At 39.8% G+C, this 23,247-nt stretch overlaps 1 protein-coding gene across 3 annotated transcripts in view; it reads right to left on the reverse strand.

The window, feature by feature from the left end:
* Window positions 1–23,247, reverse strand: part of SPOCK3 (SPARC (osteonectin), cwcv and kazal like domains proteoglycan 3) — a 447,340-nt gene that overhangs the window by 32,460 nt on the left and 391,633 nt on the right. For all 3 annotated transcript variants that reach the window (XM_057549436.1, XM_057549435.1, XM_057549437.1), the window contains one exon: window positions 12,292–12,411. In XM_057549436.1, the coding sequence (XP_057405419.1) occupies window positions 12,292–12,411 (120 nt within the window). The remainder of the gene's footprint in view (window positions 1–12,291; window positions 12,412–23,247) is intronic.

Raw genomic sequence — 23,247 nt, forward strand, 5'->3', positions numbered from 1 at the left:
ATAAAGAAGCGTGTGGAGAAAAAGGCCATGGTAACTAGCCCCACAAGCACAAGGCAGCACAAAGGAATCTGAAGCTTGAGATGCAGTGAAAGTGACAATAATAAACCAACCACAACAAAGTTCAGGTATATGACTGGACCGACGTGATCACCTTATCAAAGGCCAAGCACAACAGGAGGCAGCCTCACTTCCAGGCATAAATACTATTTACCTCAGTCTTACTGTCTACTCAACGTGTCCACTTTTAACGAAAGAAACAGACATACAAAAAAGGAAGGAAAAATTTAAAAACATTGCTATGAGACGAAACACTCAATAGAAACAAACTCAGATATGACAGAGGCAGCAACTATCAGAGAAGTAATTTAAAATGAATATGGTTAATAGATTAAACGCTGTAGTATAAAAGGTAAAATCTGCATTAAAACTATAGGCAGAAACTATAAGAAAAAGAACCTAAAAGGTATGTCAGGAGGAGTAGAGGGAGGAGGAGGAGCAGGAGTACAGGGCACAAGGCCTGTAGATCCTTAGCAAACAGACCAACAGGGCTTCCCTGGTGGCGCAGTGGTTGAGAATCTGCCTGCCAATGCAGGGGACACGGGTTCGAGCCCTGGTCTGGGAGGATCCCACATGCCGCGGAGCGACTGGGCCCGTGAGCCACAATTACTGAGCCTGCGCGTCTGGAGCCTGTGCTCCGCAACAAGAGAGGTCGCGATAGTGAGAGGCCCACGCACCGCGATGAAGAGTGGCCCCCGCTCGCCGCAGCTGGAGAAAGCCCTCGCACAGAGGCGAGGACCCAACACAGCCATAAATAAATAAATAAATAAATGAATAAATTTTTTTAAAAAAAGAAAAGATACTATCTTTAAAAAAAAAAAGAAACAGACCAACAGAAAGTGATTGAAATGGCAGAAGGAAAAGAGAGAGAAAATAGGGTAGAAGAAATATTGCAAGAGTTGATGAAGAACCCTCCAAATTAATGAGATACATCAGACCACAGAGATAAGAATCTTAGAGGACACAAAACAGGATAAGAATCAAACAAACAAAGAAACAAAACCTAGACACATCAGAGTCAAAAGCGAGTGATGAGGAGAAAAATCTTTAAAGCAGCTAGAGGCAAAATCCACATTTCTACAGAGGAACAAAGAGAAGAGAATGATAGCAGACTTCCCAGCTGAAACCACAGAAGCCAGAATACAAGGAAAATACATTTGTAACGTGCTGAAAGAAAATGGGCTCTTGACCCAAAACTATTTACCCAGAGAAATTATCTTTGCAAAAGGAGAAGTACCTTTTAAGAAACAAAAATGGGAGAAAATTTATTTAAAACAGATGTGATCTATAAGAATTGTTGAAAAAAAAAAAGAGTTCTTTAGGCAGAATAAATGTGGTATCAGGTAGAAACTTGGATTGCTACAAAAAAGAAACTGAAGAATTCTGGATGTTGCATAAATAAAGATAAATATGAAATTCAGGTTTTTAATTTCAAATTGTTTTAAAAGATAATTGAATGTCTAGTCTAAAGCTATTAGCAATGCATTTGTATTTGTAGTATATGTAAAAGCAAAACATAGGTCAAAATAGCACAAAAGATGGGATAAATTGAAAGCTGTAATTCCTTCTAATGTATACAAAATGGCAAAATATTATTTGAAGGTAGCTTGTGAAAAATTAAATTTATATCTTATAAATCCTAGAGCAACCAATAAAAATCTTTTAAAAGAAGGTAAAGTAAAAGAATGTCAAGAGCAGAGTTAAATGAAATCATAAAAATACTTAACTGGTCCAAAACAAGGCATTATAAGAAAAGAAAATGGGCAAAGAGGAGATGGAAAAAATAACTAGCAAGGAAGCAGATTGTAATTAAACCATATCAATAACTGTATAAAATGCAAATAATCTAAGCATATCAATTAAAATACAAAAAAAATGCCAGACTGAATAAAAAACCAAGGCTCAACTATATATTATTCTAAAGGAAACCATTAAAAAAATGGCATAGTAGATTGAAATTAATAGATTGGGAAAAAAATATCATGCAAACACTAATGAAAAGAAAGTCAAACTGATTCTACTAATAATATATTTGACTTCAGAATAAGGAATGTTACCAAGATAAAAATGGGCATTATATAATAATAAATTGTTCAGTAAGAAGACAAAACAACCCTAAATGCGTTTGTATCAGAAATGAAGCTTCAAAATACATGACAAGGGGATTTCCCTGGTGGTACAGTTGTAAAGAATCTGCCTTCCACTGTAGGGGACGCGGGTTTGATCCCTGGTCCATGAACTAAGATCCCACATGCTGCGGGGCAACTAAGCCCGTGTGCCACAACTACCGAGCTCCCATCCTCAATGAGAGAGCCCGTGTGCTGCAAACTACAGAGCCCATGCACTCTGGAGCCTGTGCGCCACAACCAGAGAGAAAAAACCCTCAAGCCACAACTAGAGAGAAAAAACCCTCAAGCCACAATTAGAGAGAAGCCCGTGTGCTGCAACGAAAGATCCTGTGTGCCTCAACAAAGATCCCGTGTGCCGTAGCTAAGACCCAACGCAGCCAAAAAAAAAAAAAAAAAAGAAAAGAAAAAACAAAACACATGACAAAAAATGAACAGAACTGAATGGAAGAACAGAAAAATTCCCAGTTATATCTGGAGACTTCAACACTATTCTATAAAAAAAAAATCAGTGGAACAAGTAGACGGAAAAGAGTATAGAAGAGCCGAACAAAATTTTCAACAAACTTGAAATAACTTCTACTGATAGAACACTCCAACACATAGTAACAGAAAACAGGCTCCTTTCGAGTGCATTTGGAACATATTCTGAGCCATAAAATGGACTTTAACACATTTGAAAGAACTAAAACCACATGATGTATGACATCACAACGTAACACAATTACAGGAGAAATGAATCACAGAGAAACTCTCAAAAAACAGAGAGGTTAAAGAGAAAATAGAGGCATAGAGAATAAATGTGGCTTAAATAATTGCAAAGATGTTATTTTAATTCAGTAAGGAAATATGATCTATTGCCAGAATCCTATCACACGCCAATAAACTGGGGATGGTTTAGAGATTTAAGTGCAAAAATATATACATTAGAAGAATATCCATGTCAGTATTTTCTTAGGGAAGTCTCTCTCACAAACTAAGAACTCTGAGGTCAAAAAAGATGCCGTGAGAACATATTTGCAATACAATAAAGATTTAAAAGTTTAAAATGATGGAGAGTAATCAGCTTGCTGCCACGTACTGTGTACAGTGTGAGATCATTTACATTAAAAATGTTTATGTGAATATATATGCTTGTATGAGAATGAAGTAGGATTGGAAACCATGTGTACCAGGTTGGTAACAATTTTCACCTCATGAGGGAAGGAACGGGTGGAGTTGGTAAAAGGACAATAATTCTCTTCATGTTCCTTCATGTGCATTAAAAAAAAAGCGCATGTGTTACACGTAATTAAAATATATGATATGAAAAATTAAACAGGAAAAAACCATGTTATATATATGTTTCCTTCCCAGCTGTGATACATTAGAATAATTTAATAATCATTAATGTCTCAAAGGAATCATCATAAAATTAATCGCTTTTTAATTGGCTAGCCTGTGGCCCAAGGACCACTGTGGTGTCTAGAATCACTTGTTGCCACATTAAATAACCTACGGCAGTTATGCGTTTGAGCTATTTTATTTCCTTATTATACTTTGTCCCTTGGTTTTTGCTATCACTTTTTGTTGCTTTCAAGACATCTACTAAGCAAACATTCCAAGTTTTTGTGTATTACTCAACTGGCATTGTTAGAGTAAAATTTGACAAAAATAATGCTTACTTATAAATGACTGAATATATATGACATATATATGGAATGTGAAACTTTATGTTTTGTTTTCTTTTTCTGTACAGATTTTAAAAAATCTCTGTTGTTTTTTTTTTGGAGGGGAGGGTACTTTATCTCTTTTTTTCTAGGTTCAAATAGTTCAAATTACTGGTTAAATGTGCTCTGAACACCCTACATGATTATATTTTGAAATTAAGGTATTTATTTAGTTGAAAATGGAATGTAATAAAATTGGCAATAGTTCACTTACCCTGTGAGAAGCAACCAGCAGCCTACTTTTTAATGATTCCCAAATTTTCAAAGCTAATAATGATTCCCTCTATTTGGAATACTACACTTCCTAAAGACTAGAGTTTCACCAAAATTTAGTGCTAGTAAATTCAACTGGATAATTTCCCAGGTTATAATAACGTAACAAAACATTTTTATTATAATACATCATTCACTTAGCACCTTATTTTATATTTATCGTTTCAATCTAGCTAAATATGAAATACATAATTTCAATCTAGCTAAATAGGAAATAAATAATTTCTATAAAATTATATCTAAAATTGAAATAAGAAAAGAAAATTTATCCACCAACTTTAGAGATCTTTGTTTTCAAAAATGAAGTTCCCTGCTATACCTAGAATGCTCCTGATTACATTAAAATGGGACATTGTTTTTAAGCCATCTGATTCCAAATTCAACCTTCCTCTCAATGTGAAGGCAGCAGACATAAAGTGTGTCATCTTGGTAAGAAATTAGAATGTGTTCGTTTACCTGGGGGTTAAGTAGTCTCTCACCTTGTCTGACTGAGCAAAGCATTTGGTGGGTAGGAAAGCAAAAGTAAGACGTTAATCTTAATTAATCTTAGTCAGACTGTTAATCTGAGGATTTTGCATATGATTCTGATGTCCAGATGCTTCCCAACTGACAAAAAGAAAATTAATATAGTATCTCTTTCAGAGAAGGACAGGCATACACACACACACACACACACACACACACACACACACACACAATTGCAACCATATTAACAAACAAACCTTGGTATAGTGTTTCTGTTCTTAAATTTTTGGAGATTTAGATAACGAGACAAAATATATCAAGTATACAGTTTAGATAGGCACAACATATATACTGAAAAAAGGCTCAAACAGTACTTTCACGGTATGATGATAACAGAATCAGAGGCCAAATAGATCTATTTCCTTCACCTTCTCATAAAATACATTTTAAGTTTTTTACCATCTTAGGCGCTTTTCTATGGTTATTCCTTTGTGACAGCTCTAAAATATACCCAAATAAAACGTACCAAAGAAGCCTGATTTTTTTTAATATAAAGTAGACTTAAGTTGTTAAAAAATAATGGCAAACTTACCAGCTTGCTTAATTTCTTAAGAAGCTATAACATTATTGATCTTTTTTGTCAACTGAAACCACTTAACTATGTAATATTTACACTATCCAAGATTCAGATAAACAATCAATTCTTCTTGGGTAATGGTTATAAAATCCTTTATGGAATGGCTGTGATAAAATCTGGTCAATTAAAAACTCAGGTTAGTGTCCTATTGTGTTTGAGAGTTAAGAATAACTACTAAAATAACCAGTAGGAAAACAAACCCACTGTTTTTCACCATACCTTAAATTATTTTGGGCAGTGTGACAAGATGTTTAACTAATGTAAAATGCATAGCAGCATTAATTTGGTAGCCAGTGTAAGAGGCTGGCAAGTTCCCCTTCCTTATAAAGCACAGACCACACTCTGGGTTCAGTGCCTTATAAAAAGAAGTAGTGTACCTTCCCCGTTTAAGCTTCATCAAGTCTTGACCCGTTTATTTCAATCCTGCTACAGTCACAGATTTGCCCTCCTGGAACCTGCCTGTTCCAGCAAACATGGGAAAGCAGCTACAAGCCACTTTATCACTCTTCTGAAACTAGACCAATTTTTAGATGAAAACTTGTGATTAGATTTTAACTTATTCACTAAACAACTTGTTCCTGGGTCCCTACTGTGTGCCAGGGCTGTCTTTCTGGGAGCTGGGGATCCCACAGAAGAAAGTTCCTGGCCTCACAGAGCTTACGTTTTACTTGGAAATGACAGAAAACAAACTAGGAACCATCTGTATATCACGTAGTGACATATGCTATAAAGGAAAGCAAGGTTGTGTTGCTGTTTTACATGTGATGGGAGCGCAGGCCTCTGAGGCTGGATATTTGGGCAACAAGCTGATGGAGGTGAGTGAGGACAGACCCCCGGGGGGGGGGGGGAAGCGTGTCCTAGGACCTCAAAACAACAAATACACAGCAAGCGTTTCTGATACATTGATCAACAAATCCTGTGAGACCTCCCAGAACCCAGAGACATCAGGGCAATGGTGAGGGCACTAGCGTCCTTTGTACTAACAGTTCTGAGCAATCTGGCTTAAGGGTAAGAACGAGAGTGTATTCCCCACTCTGCATTCAGCTAAGGACCAGGAGTGGCTCTGCAATTAATATACAGTGAGCTGGGCTATAAGACTCGGATAAAGGAAAACAAGGGATTTCATGGCTTGATCTATATTTCTACTCATCATAACAGTGCAGAAAAATTAATAATTTAAATTATGTATATATAAAATAATAATAAAGAACTCAGACTATACGAATGTGCAGATTACATATGCAAAGTAGAGTAGCGAATTTCACATTGTGTAAGGACAGAAAGCATTGACAAAGCAGACCCGGGGGGACACTATTCTCCACTCTCCTGTGCCCACTTCACTGGCTGCCAGCGCCATCCCTGATCTCATTCTCTGACTTCTACTGTCTATTAGTCTACAAGGTTAGATCAAACAGATGTCAGTTTTCAGAGTTATTTTGTAAGAAAATAAATATTCTATTCACAAACAGTCTAACAACATAGAAAGTAAACTCTATATTTCCAGACAGTACACAGGGGCCATTTTTATGAAAATTACCTTTGATTTAAACGAGAGATACAGATCCATGAAAAGACAAGTATCTATCTCAAGGGTAACACGGTACGTGTTAAACAACAGATACTGGCATTTAAGCATACTTATTCGCACAAACAGAAAAATATACACGTCTTGGCCCTCCCTTACATATTCGCCCCTGGCAATAATATTTCGATGTTTGAATGCAAACAAGAATTCTTCTCTGAATTGTTTCCCAGATCTGTCACTCTTTCTAGGTTAAACTGGAAGTTGGCTGCTGAAGCATAAGGCAGGTGCTCTGACCACTCAAAACGCAGTGACCCCCCCAGGATGGACTTCATTCTACTGTCCCCTCATTGTCCAGTGAGTGTTGCAGTCTAAAGTTGGGGAGCAGGTCAGGATGGGGGCTTCCCGTCCCCACGGAGGGACAGACTAGGGGTCCGAGGATGGCCAGGAGGGGACGGGATCTGAGAGCCTGACCACAGACAACCGTAGGCTCTGGGGAAGGTCAAGACCCACTCACTCCAGTCCTGGCACCGCGGGCTGGGCTCCACGATGAGGCCAGCCCAGCTAAGGGACCCGCGGGGGAAGCGGCCTCTTTCAAGCCTCAGAGACCGGGGGCCTTCCTGATGCTTTGAGGCAAAGCCAAAGGGAAGCTCTTCCCACCCCGTGAGAGGAGGCTGCCAGCGAAGGGCCGGCCCCCAACAGACGGGCCCCAGTGAGCACACGAAGGAAGGTCAGCGCTCGGAAAGGGCCCAACAGCCGGAAGGAAGGATCAGTGACACGCGGAGCTGAGTGAGTGAGGACACGGCCCGCTTACATTTAAACACACACACGGATACTTCCGGGCGCACACATTTAAAAGTGCACAACTGCTCTGTAGACCGAAAACCGTAATTTCCCGGCTAAGCATCCTGCACGCGCATTGTAGGCGGGCAGCAAACTAGCGGCCCAGACGACACATCAGAACCCAGGCAGAGCCATGAAAGGGCTGAGATTCTGAGTAACACAGGAGGCGCCTGCAGGGTCTCACATGCCTGCTTGGTAGGCACGTGGGTCAACCACGCAGAGAAACGTTTCCCAAGTCCTCAGGTTTGCTGCCTCAGAATCCCCACGGCCCTCCCCCCCGACAAAGGCACTTCTCGCCCTGCTCACCCCTTCCTGTAAAGGAAAAGCCTGCTTCTGTTTAATTTGAGACGCTTGCAAGTTTGAGGTTGAGGCATTCTCCCCAACGCAAGAGTCTTTAAATGAAGTCTCTCTTTACTTAGTCTGGGTTTGTTCCCTTTTTTTTGTTTTCCCCCGAGACATGGATGGGTGATGGGATGGGGATCCCACACGTCTGAAGCAAGGTCCTGCAGTGACACCCCACCTTGTGGTGGACGGTGGGCAGGACACGGCGGCAGGCCTCGCCCTGGGTTTGTTCTTACTTGACATTTTTATGGTGTCCTGAACACCCCTTGGGCCCCACTGTCTTCACCCAGGGCTTCTCTGCCCAGTCCAGACCCTCCGCCCCTGCGGTCACTCAAGCTCAGGGCTCCGCCCCAGCAGGGGCAGGTCTCGAGGGGTTCAGGGGCTCTAGGAGCAACCATCTCAGGCTCAAAAAGCTCATTTTGTTAAAAATATAGTTTTATCCTAAGATAAAATTTACCCTAAGATAAAATTTATCCTAAGACTAATTTTCAAAACCTGTATAAGATAAAATCTACACAGATACAAAAAATTATAAAATGTTCCCCCCAAATATTATTTGTCATGGTCATTGCTGGCTAATATTTAAAGGGTGTATTTATTCACATAATATTTTTAAATTAGTATCAAATATTACACTGGTACAAAACTAAAATGTGATTTCTTCTCTAATGACAAAATTTTCTTGGATTATTGGCCTACTCTTAAAAAGAGATTGTAAAATAAGTTTTTCTTTGTCTTCTGGGAAATCTGCCTAAATGGTAAACATTCTGTGTCTGATCAGAATATTTTCCTGTGCCTTATGTTTATCTTAATTATTAAAAAAAAAAACAAAATACAAGTCTGCTCACTGTCATACTGAAGACTCAGAACCCAACTATGTATGTTTACAAGAAAGACACTTAAGTCTAAGTAATAAAGAAAGACTGACAATAAAATGTTAGCAAGTATATCAGGCAAATGTAATAAATTTGAAAGTAGGAGTGGTAATATTACTATCCGATAACATAAAAACTATGCTAAAAAGTGGTAAGTAGGGTAGACTGTAATAAAATAAAGGGATAAGGATAAGAAGCATCATTAATGGATAAAACAGAAATAAATCCATATATCTAAAAAACAGAGCAGCAAACACATAGAGCAAAAAGCACAAAAAGTACTAGAAGGAACTATTTAAATAAAATTATAATGTAAGACATCAATATGGATTTCTCAGAATTAAACATATAAGCTGACATAACTTAGGACTTTTTTTGTTGTTTGGTTTTGTGCTATGGACTGAATTGTGTCCCCCCCCCCCAAATTCATGAATATGAAGCTCTACCCCCCAAAGTGATGGCATTTGGAGGTGTGGGCTTTGGGAGGTGATTAGGTCATGAAGGTAGAACCTCATGACAGGATCAGTGGCCTAAAAGACAGACTAGATCTCTCTCTCGCTGCCTTGTGAGAAGACAGCTGTCTCCAAGCCTGGAAGTGAGCCTTCACCCAGACCCCAATCTGCCAGCACCTGATCTAGGACTTCCCAGTCTCCCGAATTTGAGAAACAAATGTCTAGTGTTCAATCCACCTGGTCTAGGGTATTTAATTATAGTAGCCTGAGCTGACTAAGACGTTTTACTTTGTTTTGCTGTGCAAAAGCCCCGCCAACCTTCGCCAATATTTTATGATCAATTCACTACTAAAAAAGGAAATAAAAATTAGATTAACAATGAAATGTAACAGCATGCTCACCAGAATGAACAGTTAAAAAGAATGGTAGTAATTTTTTTACTGCCAGGGATGAAGGCAAAAGTTAACTGCTGTGCTTTGCCGTTAGAAATTAGAAATGCCCTAAGCTTTCTGCAAAGCAGTCTGGTAACATCTATTATTGTTTATAATTTGAAATGCGTGCACGTCTTGACCTATTACTTCGACTACCTGGAATCTTCCTTATAGAAATAAAAGCCTACCAATTAACTGCAGAATTGATTGAGAAAGAGAAAATGATGGAAACAGTAAATAATCATTCCTGGGGGAACAAGTGGTTGATTGAATTACGGTATATCCACACAATGTGGTATTTTGATGGCTTCTTTGCTTCATCCTTCCATTAATTCTAACTTTAGTGAATGCTACGTGTCAAATTATTCTACGTTCTGATGATACAATGGTGATCTCTCATGTATGGCTGTCTAGTGTGGAGAGAGAGAGAAAATAAACAAAAAATGTGTAGATGAATATTATAGTAGGCGGTGAGGGACGCCATGGAGGGAAAACAGGACTAGAAAAGAGATGGGAGCCCAGTACTGGGGGGCCGGTGTCAGGAGAGGCTTCACCCAGGGGCAGGCGGGCCTGAGGAGCTGAGGGACTCGGCCACTCCCCATCTCGGGACTTGTCTTATCTTTTAACAACTTCCTTTTGGAGATTTCCTCCCTTTGGCCTCTGACCCCTTCAGGCTCTATAAATAATCCTCTACCTACTGTTTCACTGATTCTGCAAAGACATTCAGCTCCCAAAGAGCTTCCTGTTAATTCGCCCACAATATTAAGACTGTCTCATTTTTTTGTAAGAAAAAGCCAGAAAGGGAAATAATATTTAGGAATGTGTACAATTAACCAGGCATTGTACTGCGTGTCCTACAAGATCTCCTTTTATCCATTTCCAAATACAGGAGGGATTATTAGTCTTAACTAAGCTCAACAGAGAAAGGTGAGAGTGAGCAATAAAAATATTCAAGTGTGAGTATTGGGAGAACAGGTGTGGACGTGAATCAGAAAAGTCAATACGGAAGGATCTGGAACAAAACTTTACGTTACGCCAGACATGAATACAGGGGCAAACATACTTTATTACTTCTATTAAGTAAGATCAGGCATCTTACTTACTCTCAAGGCATCAAAAAATTAGCTTCTGCCAAAAATTTAAATGATAATTCTGGAGACAAGCCTGGAAGCGCTCCTACAAGGTAGGGAAATACTGTGGTTTCTTTGAGGACGTCCTAAGAAGAGGCATATAGACGTGGCCACCACACATTCACACACAATTATTATGTCTTTCTGTGAAAGCTGAATGAAAAATGATTATTACATTCTTTTGAACATAAATACGATCCATAAACACCGAACGCTGGGATTATAGAAAATTCCTTGGTGACACGAAAACAAATGGGGCATTTTAGGAAACACAGATTAGGGATGGCCGTGCCCTCTTATCAAGTGATTCTGTTAGAAACGGGTAGCTGAGGGTTGCGAGTGGAAGTTCATGGTCTCATGGCGATAAGCAGCGGGCACTGGGCCCTTCTCTGTCAGCCGGATGCTGCCCCGGGTCACTGTTCCACCTTCGCCCCTTGCATCTTAGAGCAAATGAGGCGGTCTTGGAAAGCTCCCCCAAACTAAGCTCAGGTTTCAATATCTTTCTTTTACATGCATGAAAAAATGTTGTAGGTATTTTTTATAAATGAAAAAATATAAAATGAAGAGTTCATAAAATTTTTCACAGCAAGTGCACTATTTCAGGTTGCAGTTCCTATTTCTAAGAAATTAAAAACTACTTTTATATAGATTATACAGATGAAAGAATCATATAAGATTCACTTGGCTCTTATTTCCTTCTTTCTTTGATGAATTTGATTTGCAGCGTGGCAAACATCCTGTTTCTACTGACATACTTGGGTCAAATCAGAAATGACTAAGGTGGAGGAGGGCTAATCGTGTTGTTTAAAAATCTAAGCACTTCAAAATTATTACCTTTACTCCCCACGTTGTTCTACTCTTTAGCACTTCAGCCAAAATGCTGGAAAATATTCCTACTCTTTCAATTCAACTGGAAGCTCAACGCTGTCTCTAATTCCTTTTCTAATCGGAGTTGCCACAAATGCTTTATTTCCTTGCTAAATACACGTTATGGCTGAGCTTGGAAGTAAAAACAATGTTCAGACTTCTGTTCAGCATCTAAGTAAAGAGTAAACTTTGACCTAAGTAATTCACTGGACATAAAATCCCATATCAAAGACAACGACACAGGGGCTTCCCTGGTGGCGCAGTGGTTAAGAATCCGCCTGCCAATGCAGGGGACACGGGTTCGGGCCCTGGTCTGGGAAGATCCCACATGCCGCAGAGCAACTAGGCCCGTGAGTCACAACTACTGACTGAGCCTGCGCGTCTGGAGCCTGTGCCCCGCAACAAGAGAGGCCGCGATAGTGAGAGGCCCGTGCACCACGATGAAGAGTGGCCCCCGCTTGCCGCAACAAGAGAAAGCCCTCACACAGAAACGAAGACCCGACACAGCCAAAAAAAAAAAAAAAAAAAAGACAACGACACACATCAAATTTAGAAGCCTTACTGCTTCTCTCCGGCCGCAGCGATGCTTTCGTCTTCTTGTTCTGGCTCCCACTCTCATGCAGGGCCTTGAACCAGTCCCGCAGTCTGCTGGCCATCTCCCTGAGCTCCAGGTCACTGCAGGCTGAAAGCAAAGAGGAACAACACAAAGCCTGAAGAGTCACTGAGCATCATGTCAATGCTTGTTCTCAAATTATTCCAATACCTAAAAGGTAACAACAACTAAAAGAGGAAAACTAATACAGTTGCTAATTGTGCTTTAGCCTTGAAGAACGAAATACGTGTTTGCAACATAACAAGATATAACAGTAACACTTCTTTAATAAAGAAATATGACTACTGGAATTCTGCTTGCACTCTTCAGAGGGTCTCCTTGTGAACATCACATGGATCTAGTCATAATATTCACGTACTGAACACATCATGGGAAGATGCTGGTGGGTCGTCTGGGGAAATAAGGGGCTGAAAAACCAAAATGAATACTTACACATTTATTACTGGCTCTACCTATTGTAATACCTTATGATTTATAAACCTGCATGAGTATGTGCAATATATGTAGGAATTATCAAATATAAATATGTGCTGTTTTTATTTGGCTTCATCTTAATCCTACATATTTTTTGACCACAGAAAAGGAAGAGCTCTTATTTGACATTAGGAAAGATAGAAAATATTTCAGAAAATGATATCATATTTCTGTTGTAAAAGAAATGTGTTAGCAAACTTTGACATTTGGACTTAAATTAATTCCTCTTTTCAAAATATTGTTATTTACCAGTAATTATGTTCTTAAAATTAGTCTATACAATAAGAGTAGCAGAATATATTTTATAAATATGTATGTGTGTGTGAGACTAGTGCTAAAATATGGTAGGTCAAATTCAGTAATTTGTTGCCAAAATATTTTGAAAATATAAGAAATACTTATTTATATTGTTAATGGAGACCTCATTCCTCTTCAAGTAACTAATGTGCAATTTCCTGAACCGAGTGCCCTTTAACACTCTTCCTGCTCAGTTTGTTAAAAACAATAATTTACACAATGATATTAAAGTGTTACATTACACTTAATATATGCTGTACACATTATATTACAATACGTATTATATATAATGTAACATGTACAACATAAAAAATATAGTATAGTGTAATGCAATATAATTTAAGAATCTAAGCCCACTTCCTGGTATTAAATAAAACTGCAGATTAATAGGCCCTCCCGGTACCCAGTGAGGTGGATGACCCGTATCAGCAAATCACTGTGACATTTCAGGACCCTGGAGGCACAAAACAAGACCCTAAGACAGCTGTGGAGGGAAAGCAACACAAAGTGCCGTGTGCAAAGAATAAAGGCTTGGAATGTCTTCAGACTTTCCAGGAGTAACATTGACAGGCAGAAAGACAACTGGAAAATTACTTCGTAGTTTATACCGGGAATCCTACATCCAGAAAAATCAGGTGGGAGAGTAAGCTAAAGATATTTGAAATATACAAGATCCCAAGATTAACCACCCACATCACCTTTCCCCACGAGCCGCTGGAAGATGTGATCCATCAGAGAGAGAACTGACGAGGGGATGTGAGACACAGGAAATATGAGCCTTAGAAGTGAGGCGGTTTCTGGGACGACGGGAAAGAGGGTCCCAGGACGCGTGCTGTGGGTTTGAGCATCGCTGATCAAGGGTTAGGGCTGCAGGATTTACAGCTATCATTTCATCCAGGGAAACAATGAGCTACGTGAAGGTGGAAGAAAACGTCACCTTTACAGGTCACGTCCAGGCTGGCTGAGGCTGAGGGACGGAGACAAAGAGTCCCTCTAATGTGACCGTGGACACTCCAGCCCGCAGCTCTGTGCCCACAGACATCCAGGCGAGAGTCTGCTGACTCCACAAACTGCTATGCAGAAGAAGACGAAAGCCCACCTGAAGAAAGGCATTCTTCTACATAAGCACATATGCTCATTTACCTGACACGCAGCTCTGGAGGGAAAAGACAAGGCTGATGAGGCTAGTTCTCTCCAGCGGGGGGAACCAGATGAAGGAAGGAAAGTGCTGTGAGGGAGTCTTATGTTTACCGTTCATCTCTTTTTTCCTATTCAATTGTGTGCTTAAACCCCTATTAACATTCAAAAATAAATAGAAAGTTTTAAATTTCTTTCAAGAATTAATTACAATGCTTCTAACCCTTCACCCAGCATTTCTCTTTCTTAAAAATTATCTTGCAGGTGTACCAAACATACACAAGCTTATTTAAATTGCACAACATCATTTATTCAGCACGTCTCTAACAGCAGAGGGGTTAACAACACTGCTCATTGGCAGTGGCCTGGTGATAAGCCAGGGACATCCACCCCCAATGAAGCTCTGAGTCAGTAATACGTTAAGAAGGTCATTATGTACAGACTTGGACCAATACCTACACTACAGCTTCTGGTGAAAAAAGATGAACACAAAAGATGTTTGGTACACTTCCGTTTGTATAAAAAGGGAGGAAAATGTGTTTGTTCATGTATGCCTAAAATATCTCCGGAAGTACACAGGAGAGATTGAGAGACTTTCACCTCTGCAAGGGGGATGGGGGAGAGGAGATCCAGGTTGGTGGAGACGTCTGTGTATGTACAGTTATACTTTTATTTTATTTTTTATTTTTTCCCACCCGTATGATAGTCCTTTATTTATATATTTACTTATTTAACTTTCATTTATAATTTTAAACATTACAGCATGTTAATGCATTACCTACTTTAAACAAATAAACATTCAAAAATGAATTTTAGTTCTCTCTTTCCTTTATCCACCTTATATTTTTCCCAAACCACACCTAGCAAAGAGCAGTTTCATCCAATAAAATACCTGCTGAAAAATGATAAAAAGTCTGTTGAAAAGATGGTATAAATTTTCTTTTATTCTGTTAATTTTAGTGATATAGTGCTTACCATGTATATCTAATGAAATGTTTGTAAACTTGTATGATTTTTATGAGGTTAAGTAATTTACATTTAAAAATAATACCATTAAAAAAATTTTCCTCAAATATGAGACATTACACAGCTTTACTGTGTGTCACACACACCTAAGCTTAAGTTTCAACAGAAGGTTATGTATGTCTTGTAATAGAACATTCTAGGAATTAAGAATCCTGTGGTAATAATAATAATGATATGATAATAGCAGCTAACACTACACACTTACTGCTAGTTCTTTACAGATATGAGCACGTTTAATCCTTATAAAAACTCTATGAAGATTATACTACTGGGAGGACCTTCAAGATGGCAGAGGAGTGAGATGTGGAGATCACCTTCCTCCCCACAAATACATCAGAAATACATCTACATGTGGAACAACTCCTACAGAACACTCACTGAACGCTGGCAGAAGACGTCAGACCTCCCAAAAGGCAAGAAACTCCCCACGTACCTGGGGAGGGCAAAAGAAAAAAGAAAAAACAGAGACAAAAGAACAGGGACGGGACCCTGCACCAGTGGGAGGGAGCCGTGAAGGAGGAAAGGTTTCCACGCACTAGGAGCCCCTTCGTGGGCAGAGACTGCGGGTGGCGGAGGGGGGAGCTTCGGAGCCACGGAGGAGAGTGCAGCAACAGGGGTGCGGAGGGCAAAGCGGAGAGATTCCCGCACGGAGGCTCGGCGCCGAGCAGCACTCACCAGCCCGAGAGGCTTGTCTGCTCACCCGCCGGGGCGGGCGGGGCTGGGAGCTGAGGCTTGGGCTTCGGTCGGATCGCAGGGAGAGGACTGGGGTTGGTGGCATGAATACAGCCTGAAGGGGTTAGTGCGCCACAGCTAGCCGGGAGGGAGTCCAGGAAAAAGTCTGCAGCTGCCGAAGAGGCAAAAGACTTTTTCTTGCCTCTTTGTTTCCCGCTGCGCGAGGAGAGGGGATTCAGAGCACCGCCTAAACGAGCTCCAGAGACGGGCGCGAGCCGCGGCTATCAGCACGGGCCCCAGAGATGGGCATGAGACGCTAAGGCTGCTGCTGCTGCCACCGAGAAGCCTGTGTGCGAGCACAGGTCACTCTCCACACCACCCCTCCCGGGAGCCTGTGCAGCCCGCCACTGCCAGGGTCCCGTGATCCAGGGACAACTTCCCCGGGAGAACGCACGGCGCGCCTCGGGCTGCTGCAACGTCACGACGCCTCTGACGCCGCAGGCTCGCCCCGCCTCCTCCGTACCCCTCCCTCCCCCCGGCCTGAGTGAGCCAGAGCCCCCGAAGCAGCTGCTCCTTTAACCCCGTCCTGTCTGAGCGAAGAACAGATGCCCTCAGGCGACCTACACACAGAGGCGGGGCCACATCCAAAGCTGAGCCCCGGGAGCTGTGCGAACAGGGAAGAGAAAGGGAAATCTCTCCCAGCAGCCTCAGAAGCAGCGGATTAAAGCTCCACAGTCAACTTGATGTACGCTGCATCTCTGGAATACCTGACTAGACAATGAATCATCCCAAAATTGAGGCAGTGGACTTTGTGAGCAACTGTAGACTTGGGGTGTGCTGTATGTGACTGACCAGTTTCTGATTTTTATGTTTATCGTAGTTTACTTTTTAGCGCTTGTTATCATTGGTGGATTTCTTTATTAGTTTGGTTGCTCTCTTCTTTTTTTTAAAATTACTTTTAAAATATATTTTCATAATATTTAAAAAATGTTTTATTTTAATAACTTTATTTATTTCTTTTCTTTTCTTTCTTTCTTTTTTTTTTCTCCCTTTTCGTCTCAGCCATGTGGCTGACAGGGTCTTGGTGCTCCAGCCTGGTGTCAGACCTGAGCCTCTGAGGTGGGAGAGCCAAGTTCAGGACACTGGACCACCAGAGACCTCCCGACCCTACATAATATCAATTGGCTAGAGCTCTCCCAGAGATCACGGTCTCAGCGCTAAGACCCAGATCCACTCAATGACCAGCAAGCTCCAGTGCTGGACACCCCATGCCAAACAACTAGCAAGACAGGGACACAACCCCACCCATTAGCAGAGATGCTGCCTAAAATCTTAATAAGTTCACAGACACCCCAAAACACACCACTGGGCATGGTCCTGCCCACCAGAAAGGCAAGATCCAGCCTCATCCACTAGAACAAAGGCACAAGGCCTTTCCACCAGGAAGTCTACACAACCCACTGAACCAACCTTACACACTGGGGGCAGACACCAAAAACAACAGGAACTATGAACCTGGAGCCTGCGAAAAGGAGAACCCCAAACACGGTAGGTTAAGCAAAATGAGAAGACAGAGAAATACACAGCAGATGAAGGAGCAAGGTAAAAACCCACCAGACCAAACGAATGAATAGGAAATAGGCAGTCTACCTGAAAAAGAATTCAGAGTAATGATAGTAAAGATGATCCAAAATCTTGGAAATAGAATGGAGAAAACATAAGAAACGTTTAACAAGGACCTAGAAGAACTAAAGAGCAAACCAACAATGATGAAAAACAAAATAAATGAAATTAAAAATTCTCTAGAAGGAATCAATAGCAGAATAACAGAGGCAGAAGAATGGATAAGTGACCTGGAAGATAAGATAGTGGAAATAACTACCACAGAGCAGAATAAAGAAAAAAGAATGTAAAGAATTGAGGACAGTCTCAGAGACCTCTGGGACAACATTAAATGCACCAATATTCGAATTATAGGGGTCCCAGAAGAAGAAGAGAAAAAGAAAGGGACTGAGAAAATATTTGAAGAGATTATAGTTGAAAACTTCCCTAATATGGGAAAGGAAATAGTCAGTCAAGTCCAGGAAGCGCAGAGAGATCCACACAGGATAAATCCAAGGAGAAACATGCCAAGACACATATTAATCAAACTACCAAAAAGTAAATACCAAGAAAAATACTAAAAGCAGCATGGGAAAAGTAACAAATAACATACCAGGGACTCTCCATAAGGTTAACAGCTGATCTTTCAGCAAAGACTCTGCAAGCCAGAAGGGAGTGGCAGGACATATTTAAAGTAATGAAAGGGAAAAATCTACCACCAAGATTACTCTACCTTGCAAGGATCTCATTCAGATTCGACCAACAAATTAAAACCTTTACATACAAGCAAAAGCTAAGAGAATTCAGCACCACCAAATCAGCTTTACAACAAATGCGAAAGGAACTTCTCTTGGCAGGAAATACAAGAAAAGGAGAACACCTACAATAAGAAACCCAAAACAGTTAAGAAAATGGCAATATGAACATACATATCAATAACTACCGTAAATGTAAATGGATTAAATGCTACAACCAAAAGACATCAACCAGCTAAATGGATACAAAAACAAGACCCACATATATGCTGTCTACAAGAGACACACTTCAGACCTAGGGACAAATACAGACTGAAATAGAGGGGATGGAAAAAGATATTCCATGCAAATGGAAATCAAAAGAAAGCTGGAGTAGCAATTCTCATATCAGACAAAATAGACTTTAAAATAAAGACTATTACAAGAGATAAAGAAGGAGACTACATAATGATCAAGGGATCAATCCAAGAAGAAGATATAACAATTGTAAATATTTATGCACCCAACATAGGAGCACCTCAATACATAAGGCAAATGCTAACAACCATAAAAGGGGAATCTGACAGTAACACAATCATAGTAGGGGATTTTAACACCCCACTTTCACCAATGGACAGATCATCCAAAATGAAAATAAATAAGGAAACACAAGCTTTAAATGATACATTAAACAAGATGGACTCAGTTGATATTTATAGGATCTTCCATTCAAAAACAACAGAATACACTTTCTTCTCAAGTGCTCATGGAACATTCTCCAGAATAGATTATATCTTGGTATCTTGGGTCACAAATGAAGCCTTGGTAAATTTAAGAAAATTGAAATCGTATCAAGTATCTTTTCTGACCACAATGCGATGAGACTAGATATCAATTACAGGAAAAAAAACTGTAAAAAATACAAGCACGTGGAGGCTAAACAATACACTACTAAATAACCAAGCGATCACTGAAGAAATCAAAGAGGAAATCAAAAAACACCTAGATACAAATGACAATGAAAACACAACGGCTCACAACCTATGGGATGCAGCAAAAGCAGTTCTAAGAGGGAAATTTATAGCAATACAGTCCTACCTCAAGAAACAAGAAACACCTCAAATAAACAACCTAATCTTACACCTAAAGCAATTAGAGAAAGAAGAACAAAAAAACCCCAAAGTTAGCAGAAGGAAAGAAATCATAAAGATCAGATCGGAAATAAATGGAAAAGAAATGAAGGAAACAATAGCAAAGATCAATAAAACTAAAAGCTGGTTCTTTGAGAAGATAAACAAAGTTGATAAACCTTTAGCCAGACTCATCGAGAAAAAAAGGGAGAAGACTCAAATCAATAGAATTAGAAATGAAAAAGGAGAAGTAACAACTGACACTGCAGAAATACAAAGGATCACGATAGATTAATATAAGCAACTATGCCAATAAAATGGACCATCTGGAAGAAATGGACAAAATCTTAAAAAAGCACAACGTTCCAAGACTGAACCAGGAAGAAATAGAAAATATAAACAGACCGATCACAAGCACTGAAATTGAGACTGTGATTAAAAATCTTCCAACACAAGCCCAGGACCAGATGTCTTCACAGGCGAATTCTATCAAACATTTAGAGAAGAGCTAACACCTATCCTTCTCAAACTCTTCCAAAATATAGCAGAGGACACTACCAAACCCATTCTATGAGGACACAATCACCCTGATACCAAAACCAGACAAAGATGTCACAAAAAAAAGAAACCGCAGGCCAATATCACTGATGAACATAGACACAAAAATCCTCAACAAAATACTAGCAAACAGAATCCAGCAGCACATTCAAAGGATAATATACCATGATAAAGTGGGGTTTAATCCCAAGAATGCAAGGATTCTTCAATATATGCAAATCAATCAATGTGATACAACATATTAACAAATTGAAGGATAAAAACCATATGATAATCTCAATAGATGCAGAAAAATATTTCGACAAAATTCAACACCCATTTATGATAAAAACTCTCCAGAAAGTAGGCACAGAGGGAACTTACCTCAACATAATAAAGACCATATATAACAAACCCACAGCCAACATTGTTGTCAATGGTGAAAAACTGAAACCATTTCCACTAAGATCCAGAACAAGACAAGGTTGCCCATTCTCATCACTATTACTCAACATAGTTTTGGAAGTTTTAGCCACAGCAATCAGAGAAGAAAAAGAAATAAAAGGAATCCAAATCAGAAAAAAAGAAGTAAAGCTGTCACTGTTTGCAGATGACATGATACTATACATAGAGAATTCTAAAGATGTTACCAGAAAACTACTAGAGCTAATAAATGTATATGGTAAAGTAGCAGGATACAAAATTAATGCACAGAATTCTCCTGCATTTCTATACACTAATGATGAAAAATCTGAAAGGGAAATTAAGGAAACACTCCCATTTACCACTGCAACAAAAAGAATAAGATACCAAGGAATAAACCTACCTAAGGAGACAAAAGACCTGTGTGCAGAAAACTATAAGACACTGATGAGAGAAATTAAAGAGGATACCAACAGATGGAGAGATATACCATGTTCTTGGATTGGAAGAATCAGCACTGTGGAAATGACCATACTACCCAAAGCAATCTACAGATTCAATGCAATCCCTATCAAACTACCACTGGCATTTTTCACAGAACTAGAACAAAAAATTTCACAATTTGTATGGAAACATAAAAGACCCCAAATAGCCAAAGCAATCTTGAGAAAGAAAAACGGAGCTGGAGGAATCAGGCTCCCTGACTTCAGACTCTACTACAAAGCTACAGTAATCAAGACAGTATGGTACTCGCACAAAAGCAGAAATACAGATCAATGGAACAGGATAGAAAACCCAGAGATAAACCCACACACATATGGTCACCTTATCTTTGATAAAGGAGGCAAGAATACACAACGGAGAAAAGACAGTCTCTTCAATAAGTGGTGAGGGGAAAACTGGACAGCCACATGTAAAAGCATGAAATTAGAACACTACCTAACACCATATACAAAAATAAACTCAAAATGGTTTAAACACCTAAATGTAAGGCCAGACACTATAAAACTCTTAGAGGAAAACACAGGCAGAACACTCTATGACATCAATCACAGCAAGATCCTTTTTGACCCACCTCCTAGAGAAATGGAAAGAAAAACAGAAATAAACAAATGGGACCTAACTAAACTTAAAAGCTTTTGCACAGCAAAGGAAACCATAAACAAGACGAAAAGACAACCCTCAGAATGGGAGAAAATATTTGCAAACGAAGCAACTGACAAAGGATTAATCTCCAAAATATACAAGCAGCTCATGCAGCTTAATATCAAAAAAACAAACAACCCAATCCAAAAATGGGCAGAAGACCTAAATAGACATTTCTCCAAAGAAGATATACAGATTGCCAACAAACACATGAAAGGATGCTCAACATCACCAATCATTAGAGAAATGCAAATCAAAACTATAGTGAGGTATCATCTCACACCGGTCAGAATGGCCATCATCAAAAAATCTACAAACTATAAATGCTGGGGAGGGTGTGGAGAAAAGGGAACACTCTTGCACTGTTGGTGGGAATGTAAATTGATACAGTCACTATGGAGAACAGTATGGAGGTTCCTTAAAAAACTAAAAATAGAACTACCATATGACCCAGCAATCCCACTACTGGGCATATACCTGGAGAAAACCATAATTCAAAAAGAGTCATGTACCACCATGTTCACTGCAGCTCTATTTACAATAGCCAGGACATGGAAGCAACCTAAGTGTCCATCGACAGATGAATGGATAAAGAAGATGTGGCACATATATACAGTGGAATATTACTCAGCCATAAAAGGAAACGAAATTGAGTTATTTGTAGTGAGGTGGATGGACCTAGAGTCTGTCAAACGGAGTGAAGTAAGTCAGAAAGAGAAAAACAAATACCATATGCTAACACATATATGTGGAATCTAAAAAAAAAAGGTTCTTTAGAACCTAGGGGCAGGACAGGAATAAAGACGCAGATGTAGAGAATGGACTTAAGGACACAGGGAGGGGGAAGGGTAAGCTGGGACGAAGTGAGAGAGTGGCATGGACATATATACACTACCAGATGTAAAATAGATAGCTAGTGGGAAGCAGCCGCATAGCACAGGGAGATCAGCTCGGTGCTTTGTGATCACCTAGAGTGGGGGGATAGAGAGGGTGGGAGGGAGATGCAAGAGGGAGGGGATATAGGGATATATGTATACGTATAGCTGATTCACTTTGTTATACAGCAGAAACTAACACACCATTGTAAAGCAATTACACTCCAATAAAGATGTTAAAAAAACCCCAATATTTGCTATGAAGCACCAATTGGAAAATTTTGGCAATTATGAATATTTTATGTAGGTTTTTGCGTGCATATGTTTTTATTTCTCCTAGTGAAGTAATTAGAATTGGAATTACAGGATCTTGGGGTACGTTAGTTTCGTAATAAACCTTTTTTTTCAAAGTTAAAAAAAAAAGATTATAGTACTACTGCTTCCATATAAGTGTCCGGAAATTGAGGCATTGAGAGCTTTAAAACCGTCTGAGCTCAGAGAAGTGGGAGAACCAAGTTCTGAACCCAAAAGGATAGACGTCAGAGCCCAGGTTCTTAATCCTGACGGGAAACCCCCCTCAGTAGTCCCAGTAATAATAATCACCACCACTGCCGCAGCCGCGGCAGCAAAGCCGTACTTGGAATAGCCAAGTCAAAGCTTCACTCCAAGCCCAGGAATTTCCGCTCTGGGAAGTGAGGACTGGAGTCCTCAGTACTGATGCATGGTGATCGCCATGCAGAGCTGGGTGATGTTAGCAAAACACACTTCTTGAAGAAAATAACACGAAACCTACGTAAATACATCTTCTTGACTAGGAAGGAATCATTTGTCTTCAAGTCCAATTTTCGTGCC

The sequence above is a fragment of the Balaenoptera acutorostrata genome, chromosome 6, assembly GCF_949987535.1.
Source record: "Balaenoptera acutorostrata chromosome 6, mBalAcu1.1, whole genome shotgun sequence".
Lineage (NCBI taxonomy): Eukaryota > Metazoa > Chordata > Mammalia > Artiodactyla > Balaenopteridae > Balaenoptera > Balaenoptera acutorostrata.